This window comes from Leuciscus leuciscus (assembly GCF_965113295.1).
Source record: "Leuciscus leuciscus genome assembly, chromosome: 8".
NCBI classification, from domain to species: domain Eukaryota; kingdom Metazoa; phylum Chordata; class Actinopteri; order Cypriniformes; family Leuciscidae; genus Leuciscus; species Leuciscus leuciscus.
Window position 1 is genome coordinate 2340717 of NC_138732.1, and position 22410 is coordinate 2363126.

A 22410-nucleotide genomic window follows, 5' to 3' on the forward strand; every position below is an offset into this window, starting at 1 on the left:
CCTTGTAAAGTTAATCCCGTCCAAATAGGGCTTAGGACACACATTTATGATACTTGTGGATGCATACTCGAAGTGGCTGCACAAGCTACCATCGCAAGACTGAGGAGGTTTTTTGCGGCATACGGACTTCCTGAGCCAATTGTCACAGACAATGGAACACAATTTACGTCTGAGGAGTTCAAAAACTTCATGCAGTTTCATTCAACGAGTGCGCCAGGTCATCCTGCAACCAACGGCCTTGCAGAAAGGTATGTGCAGACATTTAAAAGCGCAATAAAGAAACTTGCACACTTAACAATGGACTTGGAAGATAAGATCTCTGTTTTCCTAATGTAGTGTCGCACTTCTCCAAACTGCACTACAGGCCAATCGCCAGCAGATCTTTTTCTTAAAGGGACACTTCACCGATTAGCATTAAGCTTTGTATCAGTAGAAACCCGGTAGTATTTTTGAATGACCGTGAGACCAGAGCCGTTAAATATGACGTGAGACGAGACATTTCTGTATTGTGTGTCTGGGAAAAAATGTGATGTATTGTACGCATAGACAGTAAAAGAAATGGACACAGCGACCCCATTGGATTCAACGGAGACAAGTGAAGTCAATTAGAAGCTCTCACTTCCTGATGGTCGAGCGTACTGCGCAGACTCAAACTGAGCTTGACGACGTAGATGTGACGTGAGCAACCCGTCTGTCTTCAAGTAGCTGTGCCAAGAGAAATCTGAATCATTCCCTTCCGAAACTTGCAGAGACAGAGAGTGTGAGTAGGAGGTGTCCATGAGCTAGGAGCAGGAGAAACTTTTGCTATGTATTCTGATTAATTATTTTGTCATTTTGCCTCCACGTCCCCCCGATTGCCCGTGAGCTTCTCCTCCTGTCTATACGGTAATCTCTCTACTGTGCGACAGAGAGTCGCGTGGTTATGACGCAATCGTTAGCCTATTCTTACAAAAACTGCTTCTACGGGGCCATAACGTAAGATACAAGGTAATGGAGCCTTTTATACATTTGCGTGTTTCTTTAGAAATAAATAATGGACAAATGGAGTCTGTAAACGCCTCAGATGTAAAGTTACTCGCTGGCAAAGTGACGCCAAAATGAATGGGAGTCAATGGAGTGCTAACAGCAGGTGATGGTCCGCTAATCAATGGCGGCGCCCGGGGAAGCTTCAGTGTTTTCTGAAACATTACCCCCTTGATTGTATGCTTGCATGTTTTGCATTTGAGACAGTTGAGAGTCCGTAGCTGTAGTGCTGGGAATGTTGGGAAATGTTCGGGTGCGCGCGTTTTTGCGCAGATTAAAAATACAGAGTAAAGTTGTGGTCATTCCGTCTCACGTGTACTCTTTTGAATAGATACATCACAGCAATACATTTATTGATGTCTCTTTAAATTGGATGTCTTGTGCTTTTTAGTGTTAAAGATGCCTTCGCCATCATAAATGAGAGTTTGACAGGAATGCTTCAGCAGCTTCACATAATGGTGATTTATTACAAGTGGGTCTGCAGCAGTTCTCAAACTATATTATTTATTGTTATAATTTACAACATCACAGATTCATCGTCAAATTGTTTCTGTTTTCCTTCAGCAATCCCTCTACTCATCAAAATTTACAAAAAAGTGAACAATTAATCATTAGAACTGATGCCAGCCAGTGTGAGGAGAACTCAGATGCAGCAGCGCCATCTAATGGACAGATATCATACAGTTCCTCCAGAAATATTACAGTTCTGCTCACAAAACAACAACAACAACAACACAATCCTTCCTGACAGTTCAATAGCTTAACAGTCGAGAACTTACAATGATGTAAATAAAGGAATCATTCTTGAGGGTTTAAAACAGAAATGTGATTCTTGTATTTTTGTTAAAGCACTTACATTAATTATTCCCTAAAACATGCACTAACGTGCACTTTTTGAGCCGTGTAATGTCTAAATCATCATTGAGTTCAGACTACTATTTAAGCCAGATGAACTTCTGGTGATACTGATATAATTCCTGTGTGTATATTTCTAAATGTATAAAAAGTGCTTTTCTTGTATCCTTGCGTGTAAAGTTCACAGGGTTTTAATCACACACGGCTCATGTTAACACATGTAATGTTCAGGTCTTTGGGCTGGACTCACATGTGTGTGTTTTAAAGTGTATCGTGTGTGTCGGTTCACAGCCAATCTGGAGATATTAGATTTTGAACCTTCATCTTTCCCTCGCACTTTGTAACAAATCTTTCCCTTCGCTGGTCAAAATGACCAGAAGCACTAAAATTAGACTTTAATCTTTTCTTCTTTTTTTTTTCAGAAAGCTTATTTCATTTTGATACTTTTTTTCAATTTTTTAATAAACTTTTTTTTTAGAGATTTTTTGTTATTTTTAATTTGATTTACCTTTACATCACCAGATTTGATCAATAAATAATAAATAATAACTGAAGCACATTCCTTACATTCTTTCCACTTAAATTAAAAATATCCTACATTGGGCGTCTTTGCCGACCTCTAGCCGACCTCTAGATGATCTCTAGCCGACCACTAGATGACCTCTAGCTGACCTCTAGATGGCCTTATATCTCTATCTGGAGCTGGGTCTAGTTCTGCTCCTAAAGTCAGGTCGCTTCAGTATGCATTCAGACACACATTATAAAAAAAAAAATTTTGGCAACATTTTAGCATTTTTAGTTAGAATTTTGAGCATTTTTAGGTTTTTCTATGTGTATTAAAGCATGCATTCCATTCATTCCTATGGGGGTCAAATTGCCCAATGAAAGAAGGATTTGTTACTTTTCTTAAATTTCAACCACAAAACTCCTCGAATCCATCCATTCATTTTTTTTCGTGGTTTCGTGGTTCAAGTGCGACAAAAGTCCTAGTTCCGGGTTAAACTGACCCAAGGGAAGGGTGAGGTTAAGTGTGTGCGGTGAGATCCCAGTGTGTTTATGCACATTTTCTGTGTTTAATTGTCTCATTTAGCCGGTTTAATAGTGTAAGCGCCCGGGTCTGAGTGCGACCCTCATCATGGGGAACCTCTGCGGGACAGCGAGTCTCTGCCGCCGGACGTTAACCGCTCTCCTCATCCTCCTCTTCCTCACCACAGAGATGATGATGAGCGCGCTGAGCATCGACACGCTGACGGACACACACACGCTGAAGAACAGCAGCGGTTTGTTCTCTGCGATGTGTGTGCAGAGTTCACAGGTCGTCCGCTTGACCGTGACCTGGCAGGTGAAAGGTCGGAGGTCAGCGGCGGACGGAAAGCCGCGGTGGGTGATGATGTCACGGTAAAGTTCGACGGACGCTTTGGGTCGAGAGTGACGAGCGGCGGAGGTGAAGAGACCAAACCGAAGATCGTGATGATCCTGAAGCTTCCAGACATAAAAACCTCTGAGATTGACCCCGTCCAACTCACGAGCTGAGAGAGAGAGAGAGAGGGGGGGAGAGAGAGGGAGAGAGAGAGAGAAAGAGAGAGAGAGAAGTTTAACAAGCACTTTATTATTCAATGAACCTTACATCACGTTACATTACTGGCAGTTATTAAAAAATAATAATAAAAAAATGAATTACTTTATAATAAAAAAATTCACAATGGGCTGATCATTTTGTACTATAGTCCCTCATTAAAACACCACACATCACAAAAAAAACTGAGACTGCATTACTGTCGGTCACTGAAGCCCTACGGATCGCAAAAGCTGCTTCCAAATCTTCAGTCCTCATTCTCCTGGATCTGTCTGCCGCCTTCGACACTGTGAATCATCAGATCCTTCTGTCCACCCTCTCATCTCTGGGCATCACAGGAACCGCTGGTTCGAGGGCTATCTCACAGGTAGGTCCTTCAGGGTCGCATGGAGAGGCGAGGTATCCAAAGCACATCAACTGACCACAGGGGTTCCTCAGGGTTCAGTGCTGGGACCCCTCCTCTTCTCCATCTACACCACATCACTGGGACACATCATACAGGCACATGGTTTCTCCTACCACTGCTATGCTGATGACACACAGCTCTTCCTCTCATTTCAACCAGATGATCCCACAGTAGCTGCACGGATCTCAAGCTGTCTGGCGGACATCTCGACATGGATGAAGGAACATCACCTGCAGCTCAACCTGGCAAAGACTGAGCTTCTCGTCCTCCCTGCCAATCCGTCTCTACAGCACGACTTCACCATCCAGCTAGACTCATCATCAATCACCCCATCAAGGTCGGTCAGAAATCTTGGAGTAATACTGGATGACCAGCTGACCTTCACAGATCACATTTCAAAGACAGCTCGATCATGCACTGCACAACATCAGGAAGATCAGGCCTTTCCTAACTGAGCATGCAACACAACCTCTCGTCCAGGCCCTGGTCATCTCTAGGCTTGATCACTGCAATGCTCTTCTGGCCGGACTTCCTTCATGTGCAACTAAACCTCTACAGATGATCCAGAATGCTGCAGCTCGTCTTGTCTTCAACGAGGCCAAGAGGGCCCACGTCACTCCTCTGTTCATCTCTCTGCACTGGCTACCTCTCGCTGCTCGCATCAAGTTCAAGGCACTGACGCTTGCTTACAGAACTATCACAGGCTCAGCTCCCTCCTACTTTCACTCACTCCTACGAGTCTACATCCCTACCAGAAGCCTACGATCGGTCAACGAGCGACGTCTCGTGGTTCCATCACAGAAAGCCACAAAATCACTTTCCAGAACATTCTCATTCACAGTTCCATGCTGGTGGAACGCTCTCCCCACCCTCATCCGGAATGCAGAATCCCTGACGACATTCAAAAGACAGCTGAAAACCCTTCTCTTCCGTGAGCACTTAACCTTATAAAAAATAAATAAAATAAAAAAATCCTTCCCCTTCCCTTTAAAACCTCACTTATGCTACTCTGAATAATGCCTGAACTTTGTTTTTTGATCACTACTTGCGTTGTTTTTGCCTCTTCATGATGACTCGCTTAATTTAGTCCTAATCTGTAAGTCGCTTTGGATAAAAGCGTCTGCTAAATGACTAAATGTAAATGTAAAAGAAAACCACGTTATTCGTAAGTCTGTAATGAGCAAATTCGGTTTTCAGTCTTCCCTCCGCCAGCCGTCTCATCGTTTCAGGATCTGTTGTAGACCTTTGCTCTTTCTTGTTGTCCAAATTGCAAGTTTAGCTGTTCCCATCAAATAATTTAATAAACATATTGTCCTTCTCATTGAAAAACTTTCTTTCATTCCCCCAATAAACATAATTTATACAACTTCAACATTTATTAGGTGGAAAAAGAGCAAGATATACTGATGCCTGTCACAAAAAGAGAGCAGTCGACTAATCAGTGATGCACTCTCTCACACACACACACACACACACAGACACACACACACACACACACACTGAATTCTAAATTGTTCATAGAATTCTGAAATGTTGATTAATTGTTCTACTTACCTTTTTTAATTTGTTTATGTATGTATGTATATGTACATGTATGATGATTGGAAATGCTTTGGCAATACAATGAAATAATTGTCATGCCAATAAAGCACACATTAAATTGAATTGAATTGAATTGAATTGAATTGAATTGAATTGAGAGAGAGGTTAGTAGACACTAGAACTAGAGCTCATATTGCTATGCAAAAAAGTACAGTTTGCATGCAACTTTGAGTTAACAATAATATTTAAATTTTCAATAATATTTCAATAATTTATCAATGCATTCACAATTCTATATTTATGTAGTTCATGGTTCTCTGATTTCGGTTAATGGTCACGTGGACATACAGGTAATCAAAATAAATAAAAGTTTAAAAAAAAGTTTTTTTATCTTTAATTTTTGGATTTAAAAAATGTATTTTATTTAGTTGTTCTGGGAAGGAGGAGGGGGAACCGGCGAACGTTCAAAAACTTTAATAATCATAAAATAAACAACAAAATGAAAGTAAAGACGGCACCCCCTCACGGACGATATAATAAAACATAAACAAAACACAACATAAAGTCCAGGTCTGGTCCTCTCTCTCTCTTCACTGCCGCCGCTCCTCCTTTAGGCCTCCGCTCCTCCGTGAGAGATACGAGAGATACGCACAGGAGTCGCTCATCGTCAGTCACACCACCGGCCTCGTCCTGCTCGCCACAATTTTATTTTTTATTTACCATTTTATGAGCCAGGGTTCATGAACAGCACTGTGGGAAACCCAGATATAACACACACAGCACTGTTTCTCAAATATGTACACAGGTAAAAACAGGACTCTCTGCTCACACATTAATCACATGGACTACTCTGTCGGGACACACACACACACACACACACACGAGAGGAAGCGACTGTGACTCACATCCGCACAAACACTGTAAAAAAACCCTCATTGGGCTCAAGGATCAGACAGTCTCCTCATGATGTCCATGTGACCCTGTGTGTCACTCCATCTCAAAGGTCACTCATAAACAGCAGGTTGACCTTTGACCCCATGATGTCAAACCTCAGAGGAAGAGGCTGATTACGCAGTGTTCTTGTGTTAGAACAGATAACACTAGATAACACACACTGCAGCTCTAGCATTCTGCAATACGGCTAATCTCTGATGTTGTTATTATATAATAGGAACATGTTTCATAATCACAGCTCATTAGTGATGTTTGCTGAGGCAACACCTCATATTATCATGATGGCCAAAATATCAGAGGCTTGACTTCCACTTTTTTTTATATAATTGTATTTTTCTGATTTAAAACTGGTTGATTTGGTTTAAGGAATGAAAAAATTTTATATATAAAATGTATGATTTAGTTAATATTTTAAAGAATTTAACAAGACATTGCGACATGCAGTAAAATGATGTCTGATAAATCTGATCACCAAGAATATAAATATAAAAAAATTATAATAATTATGATAAAATAAAATTAATAATAAAAATAATAATAATAATAAAATAATGATAAAATATTAAAATAAAATAATAAAATACACAAAAATAAAAAATAAATAAACAAAAAACGAATGAAATAAAATAAAAATAAATAAAATAAAATTGTGATAAAATATTGTTAAAATAAAATACACTAAAAATAAGATAAAAATAAAAATAAACAAAAAATGATGATAAAATAAAATAGTAAACTAAACTAAAATTAAAAGCAAAAAATAAACTAAACTAGTGATCAAATAATATAAAAAAAGATATAAAAAAACTAAAACTAAAACAAAAAAAAAAGATAAAATAAATCAATATTAAAATAAAATAAGAAAATAAACTACAAATAAAAAATAAAATTAAAGTAATGATAAAATAAAATTAATGAAGAACAAAATTAAAATAATGATAATTAAAAAACAGCCAAAAATGTGCTTCTGAAATTCTTCAATCATTATATTCAGATTCAGCTCACCTTTCAGCGCCTCCTGCAGGTAGTCCCTGATATAGCGTTGTCTCAGCTGGTCATTATGGGATGCTTGATCATCCACCCCTGACGCTGTGATGATGATGGGCAGGCCGTCACCATAGCGATCCTTCACCCATCCCAGCACCCTGCGGAGACCCCAGGGCACGAGCGCCTGTCCGCGGAGTGACTTCGGCCAGGTGACGTCAGGTGGCATCACCAGGTAGCCGTGGTCCTGGTTCGCCGGTTTGGGTGGGTTTGGGTTTCGTGGTGAAGGTTTGTGTAACGGTGACACCAGATGTGTCGTGAAGTGATTCAGAGCGATGAAATCCAGCGCTCCTTTAAGCTCCTCCCTCTCGTCGTCGGTGAAGCCAATCAGAGCGTTGCCACGCCCCTCAAACAAGGGGTCGAGAAAACGGGCTAGTTCGAACGACAAAAAATCTTGCCGTGCAGCTTCATGCGATTCTACGAACGGATTGGCTGGTTCAACCCAATCAGCATGAAGCGCGAAACTAACCGTCGCCCCCTGCTGGCGGCGAAACCGTGTATCGTAAACGCGCCACGCTTTAGCGTGTGCTAGAAGCAAGTGACGCGCTACCATCCGCATGTCCTCCACCGTCCCGCCGTACAGTTCCGTTAACCGGTTCGGCTCATTAATAGTGATCCACGTCGGTACAAACGCACCGAATTCCTGGTAACAGAACGTAGCGTAGTTAACGAAGGCCTCGACAGCGCTGTGGTTCCTCCATCCGCCGTTAGCATGTAGCGTTTCAGGCATTCCCAGCGAATGCGACTGGTTGCTGGGCTGATACAGCGTCACAACCGGCTGGATTCCTCTACTGATGAGCTCGCTCAACACACACCTGTAGAACCGAACCTTCTCCGCGTCCACAGACGACGGGTCGGCGCTGGGCATGAGCTGGGTCCAGTCCAGGGCGAACCGGTAGTGTGACGACCCCGTGACCCCGAGGAGAAACAGGTGGCGCTTGATGTAGAGGAAGTCAGTGCACTGGGCGGCCCGGTTGTGAAGCTCGATCCCCGTCACGGGTTTGAGAGCGCCGTCGCCGGAGTAGTTCCAGCGGTACAGGTGCGGATCCGTGAACTGGGGCGAGAACGGGTGCAGATGAACCTGGGAGAACACATTAGTATCAAACGTTCACAAATAGTAAACACAATAGTAGTATACACAAACAGTTTACATACAACTGCATTCCTGTAGCTCAAACAATAGAGCGACAATAGAGTACAAGTAAAAGTGGGCGATCTTGAGATCGGTCTCCAGACTGGAAGAAGCCTATGGATTTATCTATATGCACCATTTAAAACACAGTATTGCATTAAACAATCTGTTGTCAAGATAGTCATTAAACCCTGAGTTAAAGTTTAAAACACTGCATAGTCTTCACTGTATGAATGAAATGTTACTATTAAACCTACTAAAGTTATTCAGTCAAGAGCAGAGAGTGATGTTGTCTTGTTGTGCTGAACGTTAATGACAGACAGCGGCAGGTATTAGGGTTTAAGACTGAATGCATGGATCTAATATAATGATACGCATCCGATTTCTTTCCCAACTGTTAATTCCATTTATTGTTCATTATGTAAATACTCGCCAAGATGGAGATTTTGACAAAGTACCGTAAAGAGTTTTCAAAATTTTAAAGGGTTAGTTCACCCAAACATGAAGATTTTGTCAGTAATTACTCTCCCTCATGTTGTTCAACCCCGTCAGATAAACTTCAGGTTGAGTCACTGTAGTCACTTGGACTATTTTAACAATGTCTTTACTAACTTTTCTGGGATGGCAGATCTCGATTACCTAGAAGCCTATATGGAGGAGTGAGACAGCTCTCAGATTTCATCAGAAATATCTTCATTTGTGTTCTGAAGATGAACGACAGTCTAACGGGGTTGAACAACATGAGGGAGAGTAATTACTGACAGAATCTTCATTTTAAGGTGAACTAACCCTATAAATCAATGCAAAATCACCTGTAATACTGATTCCGACACACCGAACTGGAAGTCGCAGGGGAATCGGCCCTCGATGTTGTCGTCCGGGAACCCGTTGTCCCGCACCAGGCGTCTGTAGAAGTGCGCGCTGGTCTTCGGGACCCTGTGGCGCTCGGCTTGACTGAAGTCGACGTAGAACAAGCCCCTCCTCATGCTGTATCCGTGATTCCACTCGAAGCCGTCCACCAGACTCCAGGCGGTGTATCCGAACACACTCACTCCGTCCACGGTCATGGCTGAGGGAACACACACACACACACACACAAGCAAAGATAGCGCCTTTCGTATGCCATATAAGTCAATGTCACTTTTATCTGTATAGCACTATTAAAACAACACATGTTGATCAATGTGCTTTACATCATCTCAGTGAGATAGACAAAAGAGTACAATAGTAATAGAATAAAAATTATAAAAATTATCATGAAAAGGAAGAATAGGCCATGGCAAAGAAATGTGTCTTGAGTTGTTTTTTTAGAAATTTAATTACACTTTATTTTAAGGTGTCATTGTTACAATGTAATTATATATTCAAGAACCGAGTAATATTAAGTAACTACATGTACTTACTATAGGGTTAGGGTTTGGTTGAGGGTTAATAAAGAGCATTTTCACATTTGGCTCCAAAACTCTGGAATAGTCTTCCTGATACTGTTCGTTGCTCAGACTCGCTCTCCCAGTTTAAAACTAGATTAAAGTCGCATCTCTTCAGCCAGGCATTCATATAATCCTACAGTTCAAACTACAATCCGGCCTCTAGCTCATAAATGCCAGAGGAGAACTGGCCCCCGACTGAGCCTGGGTTCTCCCAAGGTTTTTTTTTCTCCATTAGGTCACCTGATGGAGTTTTAGGACACCATTAGGTCACCTGATGGAGTTTTTCGGTTCCTTGCCACTGTTGCCTTTGGCTTGCTCAGTTGGGGATATTTTGGGGATATTTAATTTAATTTTATCAATAAATTCCTCTTGAAACTAACTTTGTTGTATTATTTTAATTTAATACTGTGAAGCTGCTTTGATACAATCTGTATTGTGAAAAGCGCTATACAAATAAACTTGACTTGACTTGACTTAATTGCATGTAATTATGTATACTGTAAAATAAAGTGTTACCAATTATTTTTGTATTTTTTTTAAAATCTTAAGCAAATTTTGAGTTGTTGATCTCAAGGTACTTCTTGTCATATATAAGTGTCATATTCAGCATTTTTTCATTGTCACAATCTCACACTGCTGAGTATATAAAGATTAGATAAACGCATCTATGTTTTAATCATTACCCGGTGTGTTATGGAGATGTGTTGTGATCCATTTGTTCATTTAGCAGATTTAAATTTCACCCCATCTTTCAAAATTCTCTAGGCATCATAAAACACTGAGACATTAATGAACAAATGAGGATTTGTCATGAAATATTTCTTCTATATACTATAAATACAATTTATAAAAATGAAGAAATAAAGGAAATGTATGCATTTATTAATAGTGTATAAATAATTAAAAGATAATTTAAAATAAACATATTTAGAAATAAAATAATTAATAAATATATACTTTTTATTTATGTATTTATTAAATATACAGTAATTAAATACATTTTATTTATTATAAATGAATACATTTAATTATAACTAAAATACTTTATGTATGTATATATTATAAATAAATGTAATATATAAATTGTTTATATTGTATAAATAATAATCATTAAATAAAATGTATGTATTTATATATTTTTGTATTAATAAATATTTAATTAAAAAAGGGAATGTAAAACAAAATTTAGAAAAAAAATTATATATACTTGTATACTTATGTATTTATTAAAAATAAGTAAATGCAGTTTATTTATTATAAATAAATAATTATTTAGAAACAAATAAATATGTGTTTTATGCATTTAGAATGAATGAATGAATAAAATAGTTTTTTGTGAATCCCAAATTAATTTGTACAATTTCACATGAGATGCATTTGTGATGCATGTCAATACTAGGTGTGAACAGGGTTTAAAACACACACACACACACACACACACACCTTGCATGACTTGCATGATGAACCTCTTCATGTTATAAATGGCCCATGTGTCCTCGACTCCGACAGAAGCGTCAGAGAACCACCCGTTCTCGGCCACCAGCACCTGCGGGTCACCGTACATGTGCCGAACCCACACCAGAACACTCCTGAGGTCAAAGGTCAGCGTCTGCCCGAACAGGGCCAGTCCTCGGGCCACCCGCAGGGTCTCCCGCTCGAAGGCCAGAGAGAAGAAGTCAGCGGTTCCCTTCACTGAGAGCTTCTGTTGTGGAGTGAACTCTGGGATCGCGCCGCGGTTCGAGGCCTTCAGGGACTCTGGGTAATCTCCACTTCCATATATGGGCTCTGCGAACCAGCCAATCACAGCCTCCATGGACTTCTGACAGAGCTCCAGATCGGAGGCCTTGCCTTGATGAGGCTCCACCCAATGAGAGCCGAGAGTGATGGAGACTTTACCGTTCTGATGAGGTCTGAAGTGTTGGTCGTAAACGTGCCACGCTTTAGCATGAGCCTGCAGACACACAACACCATCATCACTGCACAAATCAGTCATGTTCTCCATAACTCATAATCTTATGCAGTAAAAACCTATTTCTACCGGTCAGATCTGAGCAGAATCACCACATATGTAGAGATATGTAGATATAAAAAACACTTAATGCATAACAGTTCATTTCTACATTACACTATTTAACACATTTCGTACATTCATTTTGAAGAGCTTGCAAGTAAGAACATAGAAATAAATAAAATGCATAAGTTATCTGACGGTAGATAACGCCTGGAAAATGTATATCGTTGTAGACAATAAAAGACAGTAATAAACAAGACAGAAAATAATGCATGGCCTCAATATGTATGTGTGTGTGTGTGTGTGTGTGAGAGAGAGAGTGTGTACTTGCTTTGAGATTTTTGCCCAAAAAATTTACTTCTGTTAAATATTAAAATGATCAGAGTAATAATGCACGGCCTCTGCAGGCTTTAAATAAATAAGGGAGAAAAAAAAATTATATCAAATTTTAAATCACTTTTAAAGTTTTTTTTTTTTTTAAACCCTCAACAAATCTTGACATTAGTTATACATTTTTTAATTAAGGGGAAAGGAAATAAAATGGGCTTAATCGCCATGCAATAATAATGTCAATGCAAAACAATAAAATAATAATAAAGTGGCTTTATCTTCATGCAAAATAATTTTTATTTTATTTTATTGATTTTGGGTTGAAATGTGACCAGGACATTTTTGACTGAAATACTGAAACATTTGGCTGACGTCTGGTGACACACAGCTCTGTTCCTCAGAGAGAAGATCTCATCATCTCTGCATGCACTCTCTCACAGCTGAGGTGAAGAACGAGCCTGACCTCTGACCCCAAACTCACCCTGATGAGTGTGTGTGTGTGTGTGTGTGTGTGTGTGTGTGTGTGTGAGAGAGAGTATCTGTGTGAGTGTGTGTGTGTGTGTGTGTGTGTGTGTGTGTGTGTGTGTGTGTGTGTGTGTGTGTGTGTGAGAGTGTAAGTGAGTGTGTGTCTGTGTGAGTGAGTGAGTGAGTGAGTGAGTGAGTGTGTGAGTGAGTGAGTGTGTGAGTGAGTGAGTGAGTGAGTGAGTGAGTGAGTGAGTGTGTGTGTGTGTGTGTGTGTGTGTGTGTGTGTGTGTGTGTGTGTGTGTGTGTGTGTGTGTGTGTGTGTGTGTGTGTGTGTGTGTGTGTGTATGAGAGAGAGAGAGTGAGTGAGTGAGTGTGTGTGTGTGTTTGTGAGTGTGTGAGTGAGTGAGTGAGTGAGTGAGTGTGTGTGTTTGTGAGTGTGTGAGTGAGTGAGTGAGTGAGTGTGTGTGTGTGTGTGTGTGCGCGCACTTGCTTTAAGATTTTTTGCCCAAAAAAAAGATTTGGTTAAATGTTAAAATTATCAGAGAAATTAATGCATGGCCTCTGTAGGCTGTAAAAAAAAAAAAAAACATAAATAAAGAAGTAATTTTGCATCTTCTTCATGCAAAATAAAATCAAATTAGCCATATTGATTTTGGGTTGAAATGTGATATTTTTAACAGTGATGTATCCCACACTTGTGGCTATCGGAGGCTCCCAACCGTCCCGTGACACACAGCTCTGTTTCTCACAGCTGGGGTGACCTCTGACCTCTGAGCCCGAACTCACCCTGATGAGGTTGTGTGCCGCGATGAAGGGCTCGGCGTGACCCCCGGCGACCCCTGGAGCGTGAGCCCCCGTCCCGTATCCCTGAATGGCCAGGAGGAACGGGTTATGCATCGTGATCCAGTAGCGAACCTCCCCGCCAAACGTTCGGAAACAAAACGAGGCGTAATCGGCGAAAACGTCCTCCATGCTCCCGTTCAACCAGCCTCCCAAACGCTCCTGCAGGACCTGCGGAAAATCCCAGTGGAACAGAGTCACCACAGGCTCAACCTGAAGCTCCTTTAACTTTCTGATCAAACGCAGGTAATGTTCCACTCCAGCCGGGTTGGGATTCTCCGTGGCGTCTCCATTCGGGAAAAGACGAGTCCAGGAGAGAGAAAAGGAGTAGGACTTCACACCCAAATACTGAACTGATTTCAAATCCTCTTCCCATCGGAGATAACTGTCACTGGTGCGGGGATGATGTGTGAAACGATCCCACACGGACTCACCCTTCCCATCCGCATCCCAGGAGCCTTCAGTCGGGAACGCAGAGGTCCCGACGCCCCAGAGAAACTCGCTGGGAAACGTTCCCGTCTGCAGGAACGTCTCGTTCAGAGGCTGGAGCCACAGCTTGGATGCTTTATAATCCAAACCACATAAAACCAGCGCTGGGATTAAGGAGAGACACACGGATGAGACTCGCAGCATCCTGAGCGAACTATCGGAGCATGAATGCAACCGGAAAACTGGAGAAAGGCATCATTGGGGAAAGAAAAGGTGAAGCGCATTGAGATCCGTGCGTAAACACTGGAGATCTCGGAGTGCAGGAAGACGGACCTCGGATCAATGATTAACATGAACTCTGATCCTCTCATGACTTACAGCGTCTGAGAGCCGGAGAAACGAGAGAGAGAGAGAAAACGAAAGAGCGAGAGAAACTGACAGAGGAGAAACGGAGAGAGAGAAACTGACGGAGGAGAAACGGAGAGAGAGAAACAGACGGAGGAGAAACGGAGAGAGAGAAACGGAGAGAGAGAAACAGAGAGAGAGAAACAGAGAGAGGAGAAAGAAAGATGTTTGATCTGATGTTGATTTAATTTGGCTTTTACTGAAACTGATGTGTGTTCCTGTAAACACTGAAAACACACTTTTCATTTTCTACTAATAATATCCATCATTACGATTAAACAATATTTAATAATAACAAAAATAAAATGATCCAATAAATGAATACTTTCTTTTTTTCTGAACATCCTGAAATTTCATTTTAAAGACTGAAAGAAAGGAGAAAGAAGGATGTTTTATCTGGCGTAAACTCTCTTAAAACACACTTTTCATTGATTACATTTTTCTACTAACAACATCCATCATTACGATTAAACAATATTTGATAATGAGTACAATAAATAAATATCATCTTTTTTTCTGAACATTTTCAGAAGTGGAAATTTAATTTTAAAGCCCAATCTTGCTACGACTAATTTCATAGCAAGCATTTTATTCATTATGCATCCTAAATGCATGCAATTAAACAATATTTGCATCTTTTTGCATAAACTTCACAAAATTATAGATTGGTTAAAAAGTATGCACAATAAAAATTCACATCAAACAATAAAAAAAGTGATATTTACCTTTATTTTTCTTCGTTTTCTTCACACATCACGGGCCATATTTCATCTCAAACTCTTCATTAACCAAAACTAAAGTTTATAAAGGGGGAAATTGTTAATAATGATGGAAACAGACATCATTTGTGAAAATAATGACACAATAAATATTGAAATAGCTAGATTATTATTTATTTTAAAATATTATTATTATTATTTTATAGAATCAAAAATGTAATTGAAAATTTAGTTCAGGGATGAAGAAAATCATGCAAAGCATTTGAAAATAAATGATGTGATCCAAATCTCGTGTTGAAATATGTTGGTTTTCAAACAAATGTGGGACATAAAAGTGCATGTGCTTAAAAAACACACCTAGTTATGAGCAAGAGATGTTTACTAAGAATAACTCTCAATCTCTCCATCATCACGAGCAATGCTTTCATTTCATCCTGTCACTGAATCTGAAGAACAGCTTTAATATCCGCGAAAGACGTCATGTACCTTCAACATCAGGCCGGAGTGAAGACGATCAAAACAAGGCCTCAATAAACCTTTGCTTTACATGCAGGGTTGAAGATCAAACTCAATTGAAGTCGATGGCAGTTTCAGGACAGGTGACTGTAGTTTTATGAGGGCAGAAAAGCCTCGACGGTGCGTGTGATTGAGTTTGGAGACACGATCTGATGCCCAAAGGAACGTTTGATTAGATCAGGTGACTGATAATACCGGACGTGAACAGAAACCAGTGGAAAACAACACAGTAACAGCAACACGAACACAGAAAACAAGCAGAGATACAACAGCATTAGTTCTAAATATAAACACTGGTTAAAATAGTCAATCTTTAATGTATTTATTCACTGAGCACAAAAACTATTTGCCGTAATCACAGATTATTAACGTCAGGAGCAAGCCGTCGCCTCGTGCATTAAAATACTTCAAATTATTCGATAAAAGCCGCTCCAATAAAATATTATGGTTACTTAGTCACTCACACTCACACACACACACACACACACACACACACACACACACACACACACAGCCTTCGATGGTGTTGGTGAATAATTAACACTTAACAGTATTTGCTGAGTCTGAGGTAAATAAAGTGCTTCATATTTCTGAACCTCACAACATTATCAGTCCTCCAGACGGCAGTCTTCACGTTTGTTCAAAGATGATTTCTCTTAAAAAAGATATCAGCTTTCTTAATATATATATATATCAAACAATAGGCATTTACAGGGACGAAAACGAACTTTTTGCCACACCTGTCAATGGCCGGTGACTTAAGAAAATCTACAAATATTTTTTACCTGCCATGAAACTGTTTATGGAAAAATAGAAATAGGCAGTAATGACACCAACATTTGAGCTGTGAAAATTCACAATTCTCTATTCCAATTTCGATACCACAGCAAAAACTACTAGCCTAACTAATATTAATTAAAAACATTATTAAAGACAAGTAAACAGTCAGTAATAAAATAAAACTCCAATAAAAATCTAATTACAAGCAAAAGCACAATTAAATGAAATATAATAAAGACACAAATGAAATAAACAGTGCTTTTCAGGTTTTTCAGGAACAGAAATGTTATAAAGCAAGCAAATATAAAATAACACTGTACAGTCTTCACTGTATAAATTAAACATCCTTATTAATTAATCCTTATTAAAGTTGCAACAGTTATTCAGTCAAGAGCAGCGAGTGATATTTCTTTGTCCTTTTGTTGTTTGATTAACATTAGAAACACAGACAGCAGGAATATTAGCAGGAATATTGGCAGGAATATTAGCGGGAATATTAGCGGGGATATTAGCAGGGATATTAGCAGGGATATTAGGCTGCTGTCACTTTAAGAGCGAATGCACCGATCTAATATACTGATACTGTTACACATGCATTTACTTTCTCAACTGTTTATGTTCACTTAAGACATAACTGACTATGTTAACTAAGATATTCACTATTTTTTTTACATAATTTTGTGTGAATTTGTCCACTCAAGTGCAAGAAGACGTGAAAGAGAGTTCAGTTTAGTATTTGCGCGCTGTCTGAGACATGGCTTCGGATGTGTGCGCACATACAAACAGTAGTTGCACAACCATGGGCGGAAAAAAGACTTGTAGGTTCAGTAAGCTATTTTGATTTATTCATATTCATATATGTGAACGTAAGCCAGACGGGTCAGAGCCTTCATGCAACACAACATGCACTCGAACAAACTCACTGTGACATGAACGCTCTCTGTGATGGAGAAACTGTAAGACGTCTGCCTATTCAAATGATCACATCCATATGAAGCTCCATCTCTCAGAGTGAATAACTGTGACTGTCAGTAAATGTGTGACGTTTAGAGAAGTGAAACGGCAGGAAAAGCAGAAGTTCAGCAACATCATTTAAATATGATCAACAGTTTCATAAGACGGTGAACGCTGATCAGCCAAGTGTAAGCTAACCTCCACAGCGGACGGGTAAGAGGACTATCTGTCTGTCTGTCTGTCTATCTATCTATCTATCTATCTATCTATCTATCTATCTATCTATCTATCTATCTGTCTGTCTATCATTCTATCTATCTATCTATCTATCTATCTATCTATCTATCTGTCTATCATTCTATCTATCTATCTATCTGTCTGTCTGTGTGTCTGTCTATCTATTTATCTGTCTATCTGTCTATCTATCTATCTGTCTGTCTGTGTGTCTGTCTATCTATTTATCTGTCTATCTGTCTATCTATCTATCTATCTATCTGTCTATCATTCTATCTATCTATCTGTCTGTCTGTCATCTGTCTGTCTATCATTCTATCTATCTATCTATCTATCTATCTATCTGTCTGTCTGTCTGTCTGTCTATCTATCTATCTGTCTGTCTGTCTGTCTGTCTGTCTATCATTCTATCTATCTATCTATCTATCTATCTATCTATCTATCTATCTATCTATCTATCTATCTATCTATCTATCCATCTGATGCCAATAGAAGCATTTGTTTAGTTCAGATTACATCTCATTTAATGAACAAAAATCAGCTTAATCTGTGAAAAACAATACAAGTATCAGCAAAACAATGACATGCTAACTGAACAGGAGCTTTAAACATACAACTGATATACAGTTAATAAAATGCAGAAAGTGCAGAAAAGCCTAAATTTACATTGAAAAACTATTTTTTTCCAGTAAATTATATGCAACCACAGTGCAAACTAATGCTAGGGACTTTAGTAAAAGTGAAAACTGTGGGAAGTCAAAAATGCGGTTGACTTAAAATAGGAAATGAAAGTTTAATCTTTTTCTCCCTCAGATTGACTCATGTCAGAAAGATGACGCCGTCGGACTGGTTGCTGGTGTCCGTTTATGTCACGTGTTTCCCTCTCAATCTGGCCATTAAGAGGATCACAGTGAATTACTCGTCTCAAAACCTGTCCTCGGTTCCTCCCGGCCTGAAACCGTCTACAGAAGACTTGGATCTGTCCCTGAACCACATCCAGACGCTGAGCGGCAAAGACTTCCACGCAACACCACGCCTCCATTTCCTCAATCTGTCCTGGAATATACTGGAAAACATAGACAAGGACACATTTACCTCAACACCGGCTTTGGAAATCTTGGATCTGTCGCACAACAAACTCCAGAATCTCTCCGATCAACCGTACCTGTTTAACACGGGAAATCTTCACTTCTTAGACTTGTCATCCAACATGTTTTCCGACATGGCACTAGGGAAGGAGTTTTCCACCTTGAAACGCCTGCAATGGCTCGGCCTGAGTGCAAAATCAATCAGCAACGACGACTTCACTCACATTTCCAATCTTACCTTGAAAACGCTCTTTATTAACACCGACAAACTCCAGATGTACGAAGAGAGGAGTTTAATGGATGTACGTGCGGAGAAAGCCATCATCGCCCTTTCCAACGGAAACCCTGATATCGCAATCGCTGGTGATGTTTTTGCATCGTTTAAAGAGGTCGAATTCACAAAGGTGGACCGTGAGATGAAGGTCCTCCAGGAGGTCCGCCGTCGAGGAACCGTCCACACCGTTAGCCTGGAAATCTCCAAGGTTGAAACCACATGGGAAGTTCTGACAAGCTGTATAAACACTATATTTGCATCTGTCATTCGACGGCTTTCCTTTTCTGAGCTAACCATGACAAAAATGGAAAACGGCAGCAATGTGTCCTCAAGCCGAGTGTTGGACTCCTTCTCTACGAGACAAGCGTCTGTAACCCAGTTCCTCTTCGACCAAACAATGCTCTACGACTTCTTCATAAACATGCCAGCGAGAAACGTCAGTTTAACCCAAACGCCCATCATCTTTATGACCTGTCCTTTGACTGTTAGCAAGATCGAGGCGTTGGACTTGTCCGATTGCGCTCTTACGGAAAAAATCTTCTCGATTAGTCCGGACAAGGAATGCGATACACTTACAAACCTGGAAACGCTGATTCTAAGAGGTAACAACCTGAAACATCTCGGACCGCTGACCTCGAGAATCAATCTCATGAACTCGCTGAACTACATCGATCTCAGCCAGAACACGCTTAGCTACTCCGAGGAGCAAGGCAAGTGCGTTTGGCCTCGCAAAGTCGTCCACGTTGACTTCTCTTCCAATGGGTTTGACCAGAGCATCTTCAAGTGTTTGCCCGATTCCATACAGATCTTAAACCTCCGGAATAACCGAGTGACCTTCGTCCCGGGAGACGTTCGGGTGTTAGAAAACTTGAGCGTTTTAGACCTCATGTATAACCGTTTGCTCGACCTCCCCACATGTCAAGCATTCCCAAACCTCCACAAGCTCCTGTTAAGATCAAACTCCCTTCATTCGCCTTTCCCGGGAGCCCTGGAGACCTGCCGACATCTTAAAGATCTCGACTTGAGCCGTAACCCCTTCATCTGCACATGTGCTTTGCGTGAATTTGCGGCTCTTATCAATGACAGAGCGACTCAAAATAACAACGTGACTCTTGACCACTGGCCGGAAGGATATCGATGCAGTTACCCAGAATCCCGAAGCAACACCATGCTAAAAGACTTCTACCTTCCAGAGATAGCATGCGACGGCTTGATTCTTGCTATTACTATTCTAATCCCGACAATCACTTTGCTAGTTGCCGTAAGCCTTCTTTGCCACCGTCTGGACGTGCCCTGGTACCTCAAGATGATTTGGAAATGGACAAGCGCCAAGAAACACGCAATAACCTCCAAAAAGAAGGCGGAGGATATGAAGGCGTTGCACTTTCACGCATTCGTATCGTACAGCCAAAGGAACGCGGACTGGGTCAAAGCTCAATTTCTTCCCAAACTCGAAGATGATTGTGGGATGCGAGTGTGTCACCACGAGCGGGACTTCATCCCGGGGAAAACGATCGTTCAGAACATCCTCCGATGCATCGAGCTGAGCAGAAAGTGCGTGTTCGTTCTCTCGTCGCACTTCGTCCAGAGCGAATGGTGCCACTACGAGCTCTACTTCGCCAATCACCAACGGGTGATGCGAGGGATGGACAGCATCATCCTCATTCTGCTCGAACCTCTGCCGTCGTATCTCATTCCCTCAAAGTATTACCAGCTCAAGGCCATGATGTCCAGACGCACGTATCTCGAGTGGCCACAAGAGGGAGCCAAACAGAAGCTGTTCTGGGCAAATCTTAGAGCGTCTCTGCAGGCCAACCTTCCCGTTCAGTCAGAGAGAGGCGAAGAGTGATTTAACTAATGTGTTTCATAGAGATTGTCAAGCGGATATTCATTTAGAGCAGTGGTTCTCAACCAGGGGTCCGCTCAGCAAAACAAGTCTAAAATCAAGATACAGTCAAACCAACATTTATTCAGACACCTTCAACATTTCTCACGTTATCACAGTTTATTCACTATAGTTTTGAAAATGGTAATGAAATATGACAAGAACTCAGTTGATATTTCACTGGTTTTGTCCATCCTTCTGTCTCACACATGAATTATGTTGAATATCTGTCAGCTGTTAAATTTAACTACACAATTAGATAATACCAGTTTAGCTCAACCAATCACCAAGCAATGCTTCATTTTGTTCAGTCTGTGTGTAAAAAGAGCATTAGCAATTAAAGACAAAACACTTCAGCAAAACATGATCAGCTCAAAGTGTCTGAATAATATTTGCTCCCCAATTTGTATACATTTTACTGGTTGTCGCTGTTTGAAGAATTTTATTTTTGGGTATAATATGTCACAGTTTACTTTATTTTGCTCTCCTCGCTTACATTAATGGACTATAGTGTCCTGCACACACTAGTAAGAAAATATAAAAAATAATTTTTGGTTTGACTGTATTTCTGACTTTAATTCACCCATCAACCTGGACACAAGAGGTAACCTAATTTTAAAGCGTGACCTTGTATATGGAGGGGTTTAACAAACTAAATAAATATATAATGGAATTATTAAATAAGCCATGGAATGTTGCAATAAATATTTAACATTAATAAAGCTTGCAATACGTAATAATTCAGCTCAATTTCTATACTCAAAAAACAAAGCAATTATTTAGACCTCGTCCTCTAGACTTCGATATGTGAACGTAAAAATACTAATTTCAACGCAAATTTCATGTTGTTGTTTCTATTTTCATTTCAAGGTCATATATAATGTCATATCTCTGGTCACTTTTTGTTACATTTCATGCAAAAATGTATTTATTGCAACATTTCACTATGCATTTAATTAATTTGTGATATATTGATTAGTTTTATATCATCTGCATCAAGGTGTACTTCATATTTCATGATTTTAAGGCATATTTCATATCCTTTTTCATGTAATATGAAAAGCAAAATTTATTTATAAAGCATATGTATTTATGCAATTTATGATGCAACATGCCATTATGCATTTAATCATTTAATTTAGTCTGTAACTCTGTATAGTCATCACGTACTAGAAAAGTCATGTGCATTAATAAAATCTTTAAAAAAAAAGAATGGGCATTTTTTTATATGAATATACATTTTCCTGATCACGCCAAGCTCTAAAATATTTTATCAGGTGGAATTTGAGAGAACAAAATATTTTTTACAAATCCTTATCTTTAATCCTTTTGCATTGAATCACAAACAACTGGAGAAGACATTGGTTAAAGTCCCCCTGTGGTGAAATCCATCTTTTAATGTTGTTTATATGTCTATGTGGTGTTTTTAATACACTTAAACCATGTGTAAGTTCATAAGTCGACAGCATTGCTGAGTATTTCCTCCTTAAAACTGCAGTGAACCAAAGACAGTCTCAA

The 22410-nt window shown here is 39.9% G+C and overlaps 2 protein-coding genes across 2 annotated transcripts; one reads left to right on the plus strand and one right to left on the minus strand.

Moving 5' to 3' along the window:
* Positions 1-1470: 1470 nt before the first annotated feature.
* On the minus strand, positions 1471-14393 carry klb (klotho beta). Its single transcript, XM_082176886.1, has 5 exons — positions 13555-14393; positions 11406-11913; positions 9345-9601; positions 7362-8481; positions 1471-3407 (listed from the first exon to the last, which is right to left on the minus strand). Exons 1-5 carry the CDS (start codon positions 14239-14241, stop codon positions 2974-2976), a joined length of 3006 nt encoding a protein of 1001 aa, XP_082033012.1. The 5' UTR covers positions 14242-14393; the 3' UTR covers positions 1471-2973.
* A 2813-nt stretch (positions 14394-17206) lies between these two features.
* Positions 17207-22212, plus strand: tlr1 (toll-like receptor 1). The gene is made up of 2 exons (XM_082176977.1): positions 17207-17624; positions 18459-22212. The coding sequence occupies exon 2, from the start codon at positions 18478-18480 to the stop codon at positions 20854-20856; it is 2379 nt and encodes a 792-aa protein (XP_082033103.1). The 5' UTR covers positions 17207-17624; positions 18459-18477; the 3' UTR covers positions 20857-22212.
* Positions 22213-22410: the final 198 nt, after the last annotated feature.